The sequence below is a fragment of the Coregonus lavaretus genome (assembly GCF_964263955.1).
Source record: "Coregonus lavaretus genome assembly, chromosome: 27".
NCBI classification, from domain to species: Eukaryota; Metazoa; Chordata; class Actinopteri; order Salmoniformes; family Salmonidae; genus Coregonus; species Coregonus lavaretus.
Window position 1 is genome coordinate 45,382,935 of NC_140014.1, and position 12,712 is coordinate 45,395,646.

General features: G+C 46.9%; 1 protein-coding gene across 1 annotated transcript in view; it reads right to left on the reverse strand.

Moving 5' to 3' along the window:
• Nucleotides 1–333: 333 nt before the first annotated feature.
• LOC311103037 (dynein axonemal assembly factor 9-like) overlaps nucleotides 334–12,712 on the reverse strand; it is a gene marked incomplete at its 5' end in the record, with an annotated part of 41,596 nt that continues 29,217 nt past the window's right edge. The window contains 6 exons of the mRNA XM_084144529.1: nucleotides 334–686; nucleotides 797–890; nucleotides 2,221–2,286; nucleotides 3,168–3,349; nucleotides 6,976–7,050; nucleotides 8,189–8,295. Coding sequence (XP_084000655.1) covers nucleotides 580–686; nucleotides 797–890; nucleotides 2,221–2,286; nucleotides 3,168–3,349; nucleotides 6,976–7,050; nucleotides 8,189–8,295 — 631 coding nt within the window. The 3' untranslated portion in view covers nucleotides 334–579. The remainder of the gene's footprint in view (nucleotides 687–796; nucleotides 891–2,220; nucleotides 2,287–3,167; nucleotides 3,350–6,975; nucleotides 7,051–8,188; nucleotides 8,296–12,712) is intronic.

Genomic DNA, 12,712 nt, shown 5'->3' on the forward strand with positions numbered 1-12,712 from the left:
ACTAGAATGATACTGACTGACACTGTAAAGTTGAACCTGTCATCTGGACGGAAAGCTTGTACTCTCTCGCCATAATAATGTCTTGATTCAGTTATGTTTATCACCCATATATGTATGGTATAGTGGAGGTTACAGTATGTATGGTATAGTGGAGGTTACAGTATGTATGGTATAGTGGAGGTTACAGTATGTATGGTATAGTGGAGGTTACAGTATGTATGGTATAGTGGAGGTTACAGTATGTATGGTATAGTGGAGGTTACAGTATGTATGGTATAGTGGAGGTTACAGTATGTATGGTATAGTGGAGGTTACAGTATGTATGGTATAGTGGAGGTTACAGTATGTATGGTATAGTGGAGGTTACAGTATGTATGGTATACTGGAGGTTACAGTATGTATGGTATAGTGGAGGTTACAGTATGTATGGTATAGTGGAGGTTACAGTATGTATGGTAATAGTCTCCCTGCCCCACTCCCCCGTGTTTCCCTTTGAGATGTGCTGAGAAGGAGAGGACAAACAGTAAAAGGACGAGACAGACGACCTCTAACCCTAACCCTGGGGGTCATTAGGGGTCACTAAGGGTCAAACAGGTCATGGTGCTGCTGCTGCTCCAGCCGATTGTTGAAGAGGTCGATCTCTCTGTTGGCCTCCTCAACATACTCCGCTATGAACTGGTCCATTTCTGCAGGGGCTTAATGTAAGGACAGCTAAACCAACGATAGTAGGTCTGTATAAGATGCTATGGTTTTACAATGGTTGTGTTGAGGACAGACAGTAGCGATAAAAGGATACGTGGATGGAAGTTGTTCTTTTCTCCAAAGAAACTGACATACTGTTGTCCATTGTAGAAGAAGCCTGGAGGTAAAGGGTCCAGATGTCTCTTCACCTGAACACAGAAACACACAGACAGACAGACAGGCAGGTAGACAGACAGACAGGCAGGTAGACAGGCAGACAGACAGACAGGTAGACAGGCAGACAGACAGACAGGTAGACAGGCAGACAGACAGGCAGACAGACAGGTAGACAGACAGGCAGGTAGACAGACAAACAGACAGACAGACAGGCAGACAGACAGGCAGGCAGGTAGACAGGCAGGCAGGTAGACAGACAAACAGACAGGCAGGTAGACAGACAAACAGACAGGCAGGTAGACAGGCAGGCAGGTAGACAGACAAACAGACAGGCAGGTAGACAGACAAACAGACAGGCAGACAGACAGGCAGGTAGACAGACAAACAGACAGGCAGACAGACAAACAAACAGACAGACAGACAGGCAGACAGACAGGCAGGTAGACAGACAAACAGACAGACAGACAGACAGGCAGACAGACAGGCAGGTAGGTAGACAGACAAACAGGCAGGTAGACAGACAGACAGGCAGGTAGACAGACAGGCAGGTAGACAGACAGACATACAGGCAGACAGACAGGCAGGTAGACAGACAAACAGACAGGCAGGTAGACAGACAAACAGACAGACAGACAGACAGGCAGGCAGACAGACAGGCAGGTAGACAGACAAACAGACAGACAGGTAGACAGACAAACAGACAGGCAGGCAGACAGGTAGACAGGCAGACAGACAGGCAGGTAGACAGACAAACAGACAGGCAGGTAGACAGACAAACAGACAGGCAGGTAGACAGACAGGCAGACAGACAGACAGGTAGACAGGCAGACAGACAGGCAGGTAGACAGACAGGCAGGTAGACAGACAAACAGACAGGCAGGTAGACAGACAAACAGACAGACAGACAGGCAGACAGACAGGCAGACAGACAGGCAGACAGGCAGACAGACAGGCAGACAGACAGGCAGACAGACAGACAGACAGGCAGGCAGGCAGGCAGTTAGACAGACAGACAGGCAGGTAGACAGACAAACAGACAGACAGGCAGACAGGCAGGCAGACAGACATGTAGACAGGTAGACAGGCAGACAGACAGGCAGGTAGACAGACAAACAGACAGACAGGCAGACAGACAGACAGACAGACAGACAGGCAGTTAGACAGACAGACAGGCAGGTAGACAGGCAGACAGACAGGCAGGTAGACAGACAGGCAGGTAGACAGACAAACAGACAGGCAGGTAGACAGACAGGCAGGTAGACAGACAGGCAGGTAGCCAGACAGACAGGCAGGCAGTTAGACAGACGGACAGGCGGGTAAAGAGAGATGATATATTATATATGATATTAGAGGAACACTCACATGGATGTTCCTGATCTCCTGAGGAGAGAGGCTCATCTGGGTCCTCTTCACCTTCCTCACCTCCTTCTGAAAACAAGACAACACCAAGATGACTATATTACCTCTGATGTTAGTGACAATAACATCACCGTCTGCAACTTGTCTACAGCAGATGGTCAGTTAGATGGTCAGTTAGATGGTCAGTTCAGTTAGATGGTCAGTTCAGTTAGATGGTCAGTTAGATGGTCAGTTAGATGGTCAGTTCAGTTAGATGGTCAGTTCAGTTAGATGGTCAGTTAGATGGTCAGTTAGATGGTCAGTTCAGTTAGATGGTCAGTTAGATGGTCAGTTAGATGGTCAGTTCAGTTAGATGGTCAGTTAGATGGTCAGTTAGATGGTCAGTTAGATGGTCAGTTCAGTTAGATGGTCAGTTAGATGGTCAGTTAGATGGTCAGTTAGATGGTCAGTTAGATGGTCAGTTCAGTTAGATGGTCAGTTAGATGGTCAGTTCAGTTAGATGGTCAGTTCAGTTAGATGGTCAGTTAGTTGGTCAGTTCAGTTAGATGGTCAGTTAGATGGTCAGTTAGATGGTCAGTTCAGTTAGATGGTCAGTTCAGTTAGATGGTCAGTTAGATGGTCAGTTCAGTTAGATGGTCAGTTCAGTTAGATGGTCAGTTCAGTTAGATGGTCAGTTAGATGGTCAGTTAGTTGGTCAGTTCAGTTAGATGGTCAGTTCAGTTAGATGGTCAGTTAGATGGTCAGTTCAGTTAGATGGTCAGTTAGATGGTCAGTTAGATGGTCAGTTAGATGGTCAGTTAGATGGTCAGTTAGTTGGTCAGTTCAGTTAGATGGTCAGTTCAGTTAGATGGTCAGTTAGTTGGTCAGTTCAGTTAGATGGTCAGTTCAGTTAGATGGTCAGTTAGATGAGCTGTGAGTTCAAGTAGTTGGTCAGTTAGTCAGTGTTGTACCTGTTTTACACAGAACCTCAGCCAGTCCTTCAGGGCCTCCTGTGTCAATCCCACTCCATGGAACACCAGGAAGCATCCAGAGGGCTCCTGGTCTCCCTGGTGGCTGTCCCCCAGGGGCTGCTGGGTGATACAGAGGTTCCCACTCACAGTGTTGTAGCTCACCTCCATCATCCTCTCAGAGTCTGGAGAAGAACATGGAGATATATCAGCATCTCACTGACCTGTCTGATGGTCTAATGCCTGGTCTGATGGACCTACCACTGTGGCAGCTACATATACCAGACAGCATGCTGAGGATAAGGAGGGGTTCAGTGCTACAACATCCATCTATCCATGATCCAACTCCAGAATGACTCAAACAACATGGACCATTCAATGGAAGACATGAACAAACAAAATCAATGCAACTAGTGTAATTCAATGGACGGTAACTTAAAATTCACAGAAACTAGTAAGGAACACGCCTAGGACCATCAGCTACAGAATCATTCAACCTCCACATTTCAGACATCTGCTCTCTCAGACATCTGCTCTCTCAGACATCTGCTCTCTCAGACATCTGCTCTCTCAGACATCTGCTCTCTCTTCATTCTGCTCTCGCTCCTCATTCAACAACATCACATAAACATCTGTATGAATAAAGTGAAGAGAAACTAATCAACCAAACTAAACCAGTGGCCCCCTGTAGCTCAGTTGGTAGAGCAGGGCTCAGTTGGTAGAGCAGGGCTCAGTTGGTAGAGCAGGGTTCAGTTGGTAGAGCAGGGCTCAGTTGGTAGAGCAGGGTTCAGTTGGTAGAGCAGGGCTCAGTTGGTAGAGCAGGGTTCAGTTGGTAGAGCAGGGCTCAGTTGGTAGAGCAGGGCTCAGTTGGTAGAGCAGGGCTCAGTAGGTAGAGCAGGGCTCAGTTGGTAGAGCAGGGCTCAGTAGGTAGAGCAGGGCCCAGTTGGTAGAGCAGGGCTCAGTTGGTAGAGCAGGGCCCAGTTGGTAGAGCAGGGCCCAGTTGGTAGAGCAGGGCTCAGTTGGTAGAGCAGGGCTCAGTAGGTAGAGCAGGGCTCAGTAGGTAGAGCAGGGCTCAGTTGGTAGAGCAGGGCTCAGTTGGTATAGCAGGGCTCAGTTGGTAGAGCAGGGCTCAGTAGGTAGAGCAGGGCTCAGTTGGTAGAGCAGGGCTCAGTTGGTAGAGCAGGGCCTTTGCAACACCAGGGTTGTGGGTTCGTTTCCCACGGGGGGCCAGTATGAAAATTTATGCACTCACTAACTGTAAGTCGCTCTGGATAAGAGCGTCTGCTAAATGACTAAAATGTAAAATGTTAAAATGTTAGTGAAGTTAACCAAATTAAACCAGTGGAGAGTGAAGTTAACCAAACTAAACCAGTGGTTAGTGAAGTTAACCAAACTAAACCAGTGGAGAGTGAAGTTAACCAAACTAAACCAGTGGAGAGTGAAGTTAACCAAACTAAACCAGTGGAGAGTGAAGTTAACCAAACTAAACCAGTGGAGAGTGAAGTTAACCAAACTAAACCAGTGGAGAGTGACGTTAACCAAACTAAACCAGTGGAGAGTGACGTTAACCAAACTAAACCAGTGGAGAGTGACGTTAACCAAACTAAACCAGTGGAGAGTGAAGTTAACCAAACTAAACCAGTGGAGAGTGAAGTTAACCAAACTAAACCAGTGGAGAGTGACGTTAACCAAACTAAACCAGTGGAGAGTGACGTTAACCAAACTAAACCAGTGGAGAGTGACGTTAACCAAACTAAACCAGTGGAGAGTGACGTTAACCAAACTAAACCAGTGGAGAGTGACGTTAACCCAACTAAACCAGTGGAGAGTGACGTTAACCAAACTAAACCAATGGAGAGTGACGTTAACCAAACTAAACCAGTGGAGAGTGACGTTAACCAAACTAAACCAGTGGAGAGTGAAGTTAACCAAACTAAACCAGTGGAGAGTGAAGTTAACCAAACTAAACCAGTGGAGAGTGAAGTTAACCAAACTAAACCAGTGGAGAGTGAAGTTAACCAAACTAAACCAGTGGAGAGTGAAGTTAACCAAACTAAACCAGTGGAGAGTGAAGTTAACCAAACTAAACCAGTGGAGAGTGGAGTTAACCAAACTAAACCAGTGGAGAGTGACGTTAACCAAACTAAACCAATGGAGAGTGAAGTTAACCAAACTAAACCAGTGGAGAGTGAAGTTAACCAAACTAAACCAGTGGAGAGTGAAGTTAACCAAACTAAACCAGTGGAGAGTGAAGTTAACCAAACTAAACCAGTGGAGAGTGAAGTTAACCAAACTAAACCAGTGGAGAGTGAAGTTAACCAAACTAAACCAGTGGAGAGTGAAGTTAACCAAACTAAACCAGTGGAGAGTGAAGTTAACCAAACTAAACCAGTGGAGAGTGAAGTTAACCAAACTAAACCAGTGGAGAGTGAAGTTAACCAAACTAAACCAGTGGAGAGTGACGTTAACCAAACTAAACCAGTGGAGAGTGAAGTTAACCAAACTAAACCAGTGGAGAGTGACGTTAACCAAACTAAACCAGTGGAGAGTGAAGTTAACCAAACTAAACCAGTGGAGAGTGAAGTTAACCAAACTAAACCAGTGGAGAGTGACGTTAACCAAACTAAACCAGTGGAGAGTGAAGTTAACCAAACTAAACCAGTGGAGAGTGAAGTTAACCAAACTAAACCAGTGGAGAGTGAAGTTAACCAAACTAAACCAGTGGAGAGTGAAGTTAACCAAACTAAACCAGTGGAGAGTGAAGTTAACCAAACTAAACCAGTGGAGAGTGAAGTTAACCAAACTAAACCAGTGGAGAGTGGAGTTAACCAAACTAAACCAGTGGAGAGTGACGTTAACCAAACTAAACCAATGGAGAGTGAAGTTAACCAAACTAAACCAGTGGAGAGTGAAGTTAACCAAACTAAACCAGTGGAGAGTGAAGTTAACCAAACTAAACCAGTGGAGAGTGAAGTTAACCAAACTAAACCAGTGGAGAGTGAAGTTAACCAAACTAAACCAGTGGAGAGTGAAGTTAACCAAACTAAACCAGTGGAGAGTGAAGTTAACCAAACTAAACCAGTGGAGAGTGAAGTTAACCAAACTAAACCAGTGGAGAGTGAAGTTAACCAAACTAAACCAGTGGAGAGTGAAGTTAACCAAACTAAACCAGTGGAGAGTGACGTTAACCAAACTAAACCAGTGGAGAGTGACGTTAACCAAACTAAACCAGTGGAGAGTGAAGTTAACCAAACTAAACCAGTGGAGAGTGACGTTAACCAAACTAAACCAGTGGAGAGTGAAGTTAACCAAACTAAACCAGTGGAGAGTGAAGTTAACCAAACTAAACCAGTGGAGAGTGACGTTAACCAAACTAAACCAGTGGAGAGTGAAGTTAACCAAACTAAACCAGTGGAGAGTGACGTTAACCAAACTAAACCAGTGGAGAGTGAAGTTAACCAAACTAAACCAGTGGAGAGTGAAGTTAACCAAACTAAACCAGTGGAGGGTGAAGTTAACCAAACTAAACCAGTGGAGAGTGAAGGAGCTCAACTCTTAAAGAACAGTTTCCTACCCTCAGCTGGTGCTGCCTGCCTTGAGGGCAAACATTTATCTTATAACAACCACAACTGGGAATGCAAGTACAGGTTAAATATTGACATTCATTTAGTATTACAGAAGACATCTGAAATAATACCTGTATGATTATTGATAAGTAGTACAATAATACCTGTATGATTATTGATAAGTAGTACAACTAAACACGTCTACTCATCCTATTGTCAGTGAGTGAGAATAACAGAGACCCTACCAGAGAAGAGGACCTTCCCCCAGATGTTGTAGACATTTCCTCTGAAAGGGTTTGGACTCAGAGCTGACTTGAAGGCTAGGGGGCAGAGAGAGACTGGTAGGATATCAAACTGTATAAAATATTTTACTGCATCATATACATGGTTAAGCATTGTATTGTACACTATATAGATCCTCAAAAAGTTATACAGCTGCACCATTGAGAGCATATTGACTAGATGCATCACCGCTTGGTATGACAACTGCTCGGCATCCGACCGCAAGGCGCTATAGAAGGTAGTGTGTACGGCCCAGTACATCACTGGGGCCGAGCTCCCTGCGATCCAGGACCTCTATACCAGGCGGTGTCAGAGGAAGACCCTAAAAATTGTCAAAGACCACCCAAGTCATAGACTGTTCTCTCTGCTACCGCACGGCAAGCGGTACCGGAGCGCCAACTCTAGGACCAAAAGGTTCCTTAACAGTTTCTACCCCCAAGCCATTAGACTGCTGAACAGTTCATGGCTACCCAGACTATTAGCAGTTTCTACCCCCAAGCCATTAGACTGCTGAACAGTTCATGGCTACCCAGACTATTAGCAGTTTCTACCCCCAAGCCATTAGACTGCTGAACAGTTCATGGCTACCCAGACTATTAGCAGTTTCTACCCCCAAGCCATTAGACTGCTGAACAGTTCATGGCTACCTGGACTATTTACATTTACCCCTTTTTTTATTTAATGACATTCTTGCACTGGCTCCATGCACACTCACTCACACATACTACACTGCCACTACAACCCACACACACTACATACGCTCACATACACACAGACACACTTTAACACATCCTGCTCCTCTCTGTTTATTATCTATGCCTAGTCTCTTTACTCCTACATGTTAACTCCACTACCTGGTACCCTGCACATTGACTTGGTAGTTCTGGTACATCTAGTCTATGGTCTCCTTATCTATTTATTTTCTTTCTTACTTTTTAACTCTGCATTGTTGGTTAAGGGCTTGTAAGTAAGCATTTCACGGTAAGGTCTACTACACCTGTTGTATTCAGCACGTGACAAATACCATTTGATATAATTAAATCATTCCAATTCTATTGTACTGGGAATCTTTTAGGAACGTGTGCCATGTCATGACACCTCAGACTCCATATTAGGAGAGAATGGTCTTTATGGGTTCCACTTTATTGATTGATGTAATTATTAGGAGGTTCTTACCTTTACAGTGTGTCAGAAACAGAGGTCTCTCCAGGGGAAGGCTGAACATCACACACTGGTGGACCAGAGACAGGGACCCACAGCCACTGCTGAACCGGCCCTTACACCTGACAGACACACATTAAACCTTGTGACGGGCATTCATGCATGCTGCATTGAGTAGGTCAAAAGGAGTCTCAGAGAATCCCTCTAATAGCAGATAATAGCAAGCTCTCAGCAGATACCCTGTGTTTGAGCTGCTTTTAGAACCAGTTCTAATGAGGCAAGCTGACCAATGAGGTGACGTCTGGTGTATAAATGGACTGGTCCAGAGGTAGAGAGGCCAGCCAGTCTGTGTCCATGGCAACCGCCTGGCCAACAGCTTGGTAGTGGTCTGCTACAGTAGGAGAGGGCAGACTGGTAGTGGTCTGCTGCAGTAGGAGAGGGCAGACTGGTAGTGGTCTGCTACAGTAGGAGAGGGCAGACTGGTAGTGGTCTGCTGCAATAGGAGAGGGCAGACTGGTAGTGGTCTGCACTGATGTAACGCTAGCTAGAGATCAACAGCAATGATGGGTCCTTGATCAGACTGACAGGTTATGATAGAAGCTAATGAGGGGTCAATGATCAAACTGACAGGTTATGATAGAAGCTAATGAGGGGTCAATGATCAGACTGACAGGTTATGATAGAAGCTAATGAGGGGTCAATGATCAGACTGACAGGTTATGATAGAAGCTAATGAGGGGTCAATGATCAGACTGACAGGTTATGATAGAAGCTGAGCTCTCAAGGCCTTGTATGGAGAGAGGAAACACCACTGAGCTCAGCAGCAGGGGTTGACATTAAATAGCAATTCCACCACTTTTCAACCTCATGTTCATCATCTCCAGCACCATACCAGTGTCTACATATGTGAAAACAGCACGTTTCTATGATCTACGGCAAGCGGTACCGGAGCGCCAATTCTAGGACCAAAAGGCTCCTTAACAGCTTCTACCCCCAAGCCATAAGACTGCTGAACAATTCATCAAATGGCCACCTGGACTATTTGCATTGACCCCCCCCCCCCCCCCACCTTGTTTTTACACTGCTGCTACTCGCTGTTTATTATCAGTACATAGTCACTTTACCCCTACCTACATGTACAAACTACCTCCACTAACCTGTACCCCCGCATATTGACTGGGTACCGGTACCTCCTGTATATAGCCTCATTATTGTTATTTTATTGTGTTATTTTATTTTTTACTTTAGTTTATTTAGTAAATATTATCTTAACTCTATTTCTTGAACTGCATTGTTGGTTAAGGGCTTGTAAGGAAGCATTTCACGGTAAGGTCTACACCTGTTGTATTCGGCGCATGTGACAAATAAAATGTGATTTGATTTGATCTGTGGTTAAAAAGATAAGGTCCTAAAAAAGGCTTCTCTGTAACATCACAGGGTAGGATTAAAAGTTTCTAGCCAGAGAGAGGGTATTTTTGCTCCCCACGTCACCGCGAAACTCAGTGTTTGAAAATCATTTTATTTTCAAATTATTTTTACTTTTGATGATGTCATCGCGTAGAACTATTCAACTTTATATATGTTTTCACATTTGTAGACGCTGGTATTGTGCTGGAGATAATGAACATGAGGTTGAAAAGTGGTGCAAATCTCTTAAAGCTCAACACATACAATACATGACCAAAAGTATGTGGACACGTGCTCGTCAAAGACCTCATTCCAAAATCATGGGTATTAATATGGAGTCGGTCCCCCCCTTTGCTGCTATAACAGCCTCCACTCTTCTGGGAAGGCTTTCCACTAGATGTTGGAACATTGCTGTGGGGACTTGCTTCCATTCAGCCACAAGAGCATTAGTGAGGTCGGGCACTGATGTTGGGAGATTAGGCCTGGCTCGCAGTCAGCGTTCCAATTCATCCCAAAGGTGTTCAATGGGGTTGAGGTCAGGGCTCTGTGCAGGCCAGTCAAGTTCTTCCACACTGATCTCAACAAACCACTTGGGAGGCTCAACAAACCATTTCTGTATAGACCTCGTGCACGGGGGCATTGTCATGCTGAAACAGGAAAGAGCCTTCCCCAAACTGTTGCCACAAAGTTGGAAACACAGAATCGTCTAGAATGTCACTGTATGATGTAGCGTTAAGATTTCCCTTCATTGGAACTAAGGGGCCTAGCCCGAACCATGAAAAACAGCCCCTGACCATTATTCCGCCTCCACCAAACTTTACAGTTGGCACTATGCATTGGGGCAGGTAGCGTTCTCCTGGCATCCACCAAACCCAGATTCGGCCGTCGGACTGCCAGATGGTGAAGCGTGATTCATCACTCCAGAGAACGAGCTTTACACCACTCCAGCCGACGCTTGGCATTGCGCATGGTGATCTTAGGCCTGTGTGTGGCTGCTCGGCCATGGAAAATCCTTTTCATGAAGCTCCCGACGAACAGTTATTGTGCTGATGTTGCTTCCAGAAGCAGTTTGGAACTTAGTAGTGAGTGTTGTAGAGTTCAATCTTGGGTTCATCAGACCAGAGAATCTTGTTTCTCATGGTCTGAGAGTCTTTAGGTGCCTTTTGGCAAACTCCAAGCGGGCTGTCATGTGCCTTTTACTGAGGAGTGACTTCCGTCTGGCCACTCTACCATAAAGGCCTGATTGGTGGAGTGCTGCAGAGATGCTTGTCCTTCTGGAAGGTTCTCCCATCTCCACAGAGGAACTCTGGAGCTCTGTCAGAGTGACCATCGGGTCACCTCCCTGACCAAGGCCCTTCTCCCCCGATTGCTCAGTTTGGCCGGGCAGCCAGCTCTAGGAAGAGTCTTGGTGGTTCCAAACTTCTTCCATTTAAGAATGATGGAGGCCACTATGTTCAATGCTGCAGACATGTTTTGGTACCCTTCCCCAGATCTGTGCCTCGACACAATCTTGTCTCGGAGCTCTACGGACAATTCCTTCGACCTCATGGCTTGATTTTTGCTCTGACATGCACTGTCAACTATGGGACCTTATATAGACAGGTGTGTGCCTTTCCAAATCATGTCCAATCAATTGAATTTACCACAGATGGACTCCAATCAAGTTGTAGAAACATCTCAAGGATGATCAATGGAAACAGGATGCACCTGAGCTCAAATTCAAGTCTCATAGCAAAGCATCTGAATACTTACGTAAATAATGTATGAGAGGGAGAAGAGAGAGGGAGAGGAGAGAGGGAGAGGAATGAGGGAGAGGGTAGATAGAGGGGAAGGAGAGAGGGAGAGGAGAGAGGGAGAGGAGAGAGGGAGAGGAGAGAGGGAGAGAGGGAGAGGAGAGCTAGAGCTGGAGGAGAGAGCTGGAGGAGAGAGGGAGAGGAGAGATAGAGGGGAAGGAGAGAGGGAGAGGAGAGAGGGAGAGAGGGAGAGGAGAGTTAGAGGGGAAGGAGAGAGGGAGAGGAGAGAGGGAGAGGGTAGATAGAGGGGAAGGAGAGAGGGAGAGGAGAGAGGGAGAGAGGGAGAGGAGAGAAGGAGAGGAGAGAGGGAGAGGAGAGATAGAGGGGAAGGAGAGAGGGAGAGGAGAGAGGGAGAGAGGGAGAGGAGAGCTAGAGCTGGAGGAGGGAGGGAGAGGAGAGAGGGAGAGGGTAGATAGAGGGGAAGGAGAGAGGGAGAGGGAGAGAGGGAGAGGAGAGAAGGAGAGGAGAGAGGGAGAGGAGAGATAGAGGGGAAGGAGAGAGGGAGAGGAGAGAGGGAGAGAGGGAGAGAGGGAGAGGAGAGTTAGAGGGGAAGGAGAGAGGGAGAGGAGAGAGTAGATAGAGGGGAGGGAGAGAGGGAGAGGAGAGAGGGAGAGAGGGAGAGGAGAGAAGGAGAGGAGAGAGGGAGAGGAGAGATAGAGGGGAAGGAGAGAGGGAGAGGAGAGAGGGAGAGAGGGAGAGGAGAGCTAGAGCTGGAGGAGGGAGGGAGAGGAGAGAGGGTAGATAGAGGGGAAGGAGAGAGGGAGAGGAGGGAGGGAGAGAGGGAGAGGAGAGAAGGAGAGGAGAGAGGGAGAGGAGAGATAGAGGGAGAGAGGGAGAGGAGAGTTAGAGGGGAAGGAGAGAGGGAGAGGAGAGAGGGAGAGGGTAGATAGAGGGGAAGGAGAGAGGGAGAGGAGAGAGGGAGAGAGGGAGAGGAGAGAAGGAGAGGAGAGAGGGAGAGGAGAGATAGAGGGGAAGGAGAGAGGGAGAGAGGGAGAGGAGAGTTAGAGGGGAAGGAGAGAGGGAGAGGAGAGAGGGAGAGAGGGAGAGGAGAGAAGGAGAGGAGAGAGGGAGAGGAGAGATAGAGGGGAAGGAGAGATAGAGGGGAAGGAGAGAGGGAGAGGAGAGAGGGAGAGAGGGAGAGGAGAGTTAGAGGGGAAGGAGAGAGGGAGAGGAGAGAGGGAGAGGAGAGATAGAGGGGAAGGAGAGAGGGAGAGGAGAGAGGGAGAGGAGAGATAGAGGGGAAGGAGAGAGGGAGAGGAGAGAGGGAGAGAGGGAGAGGAGAGTTAGAGGGGAAGGAGAGAGGGAGAGGAGAGAGGGAGAGGAGAGATAGAGGGGAAGG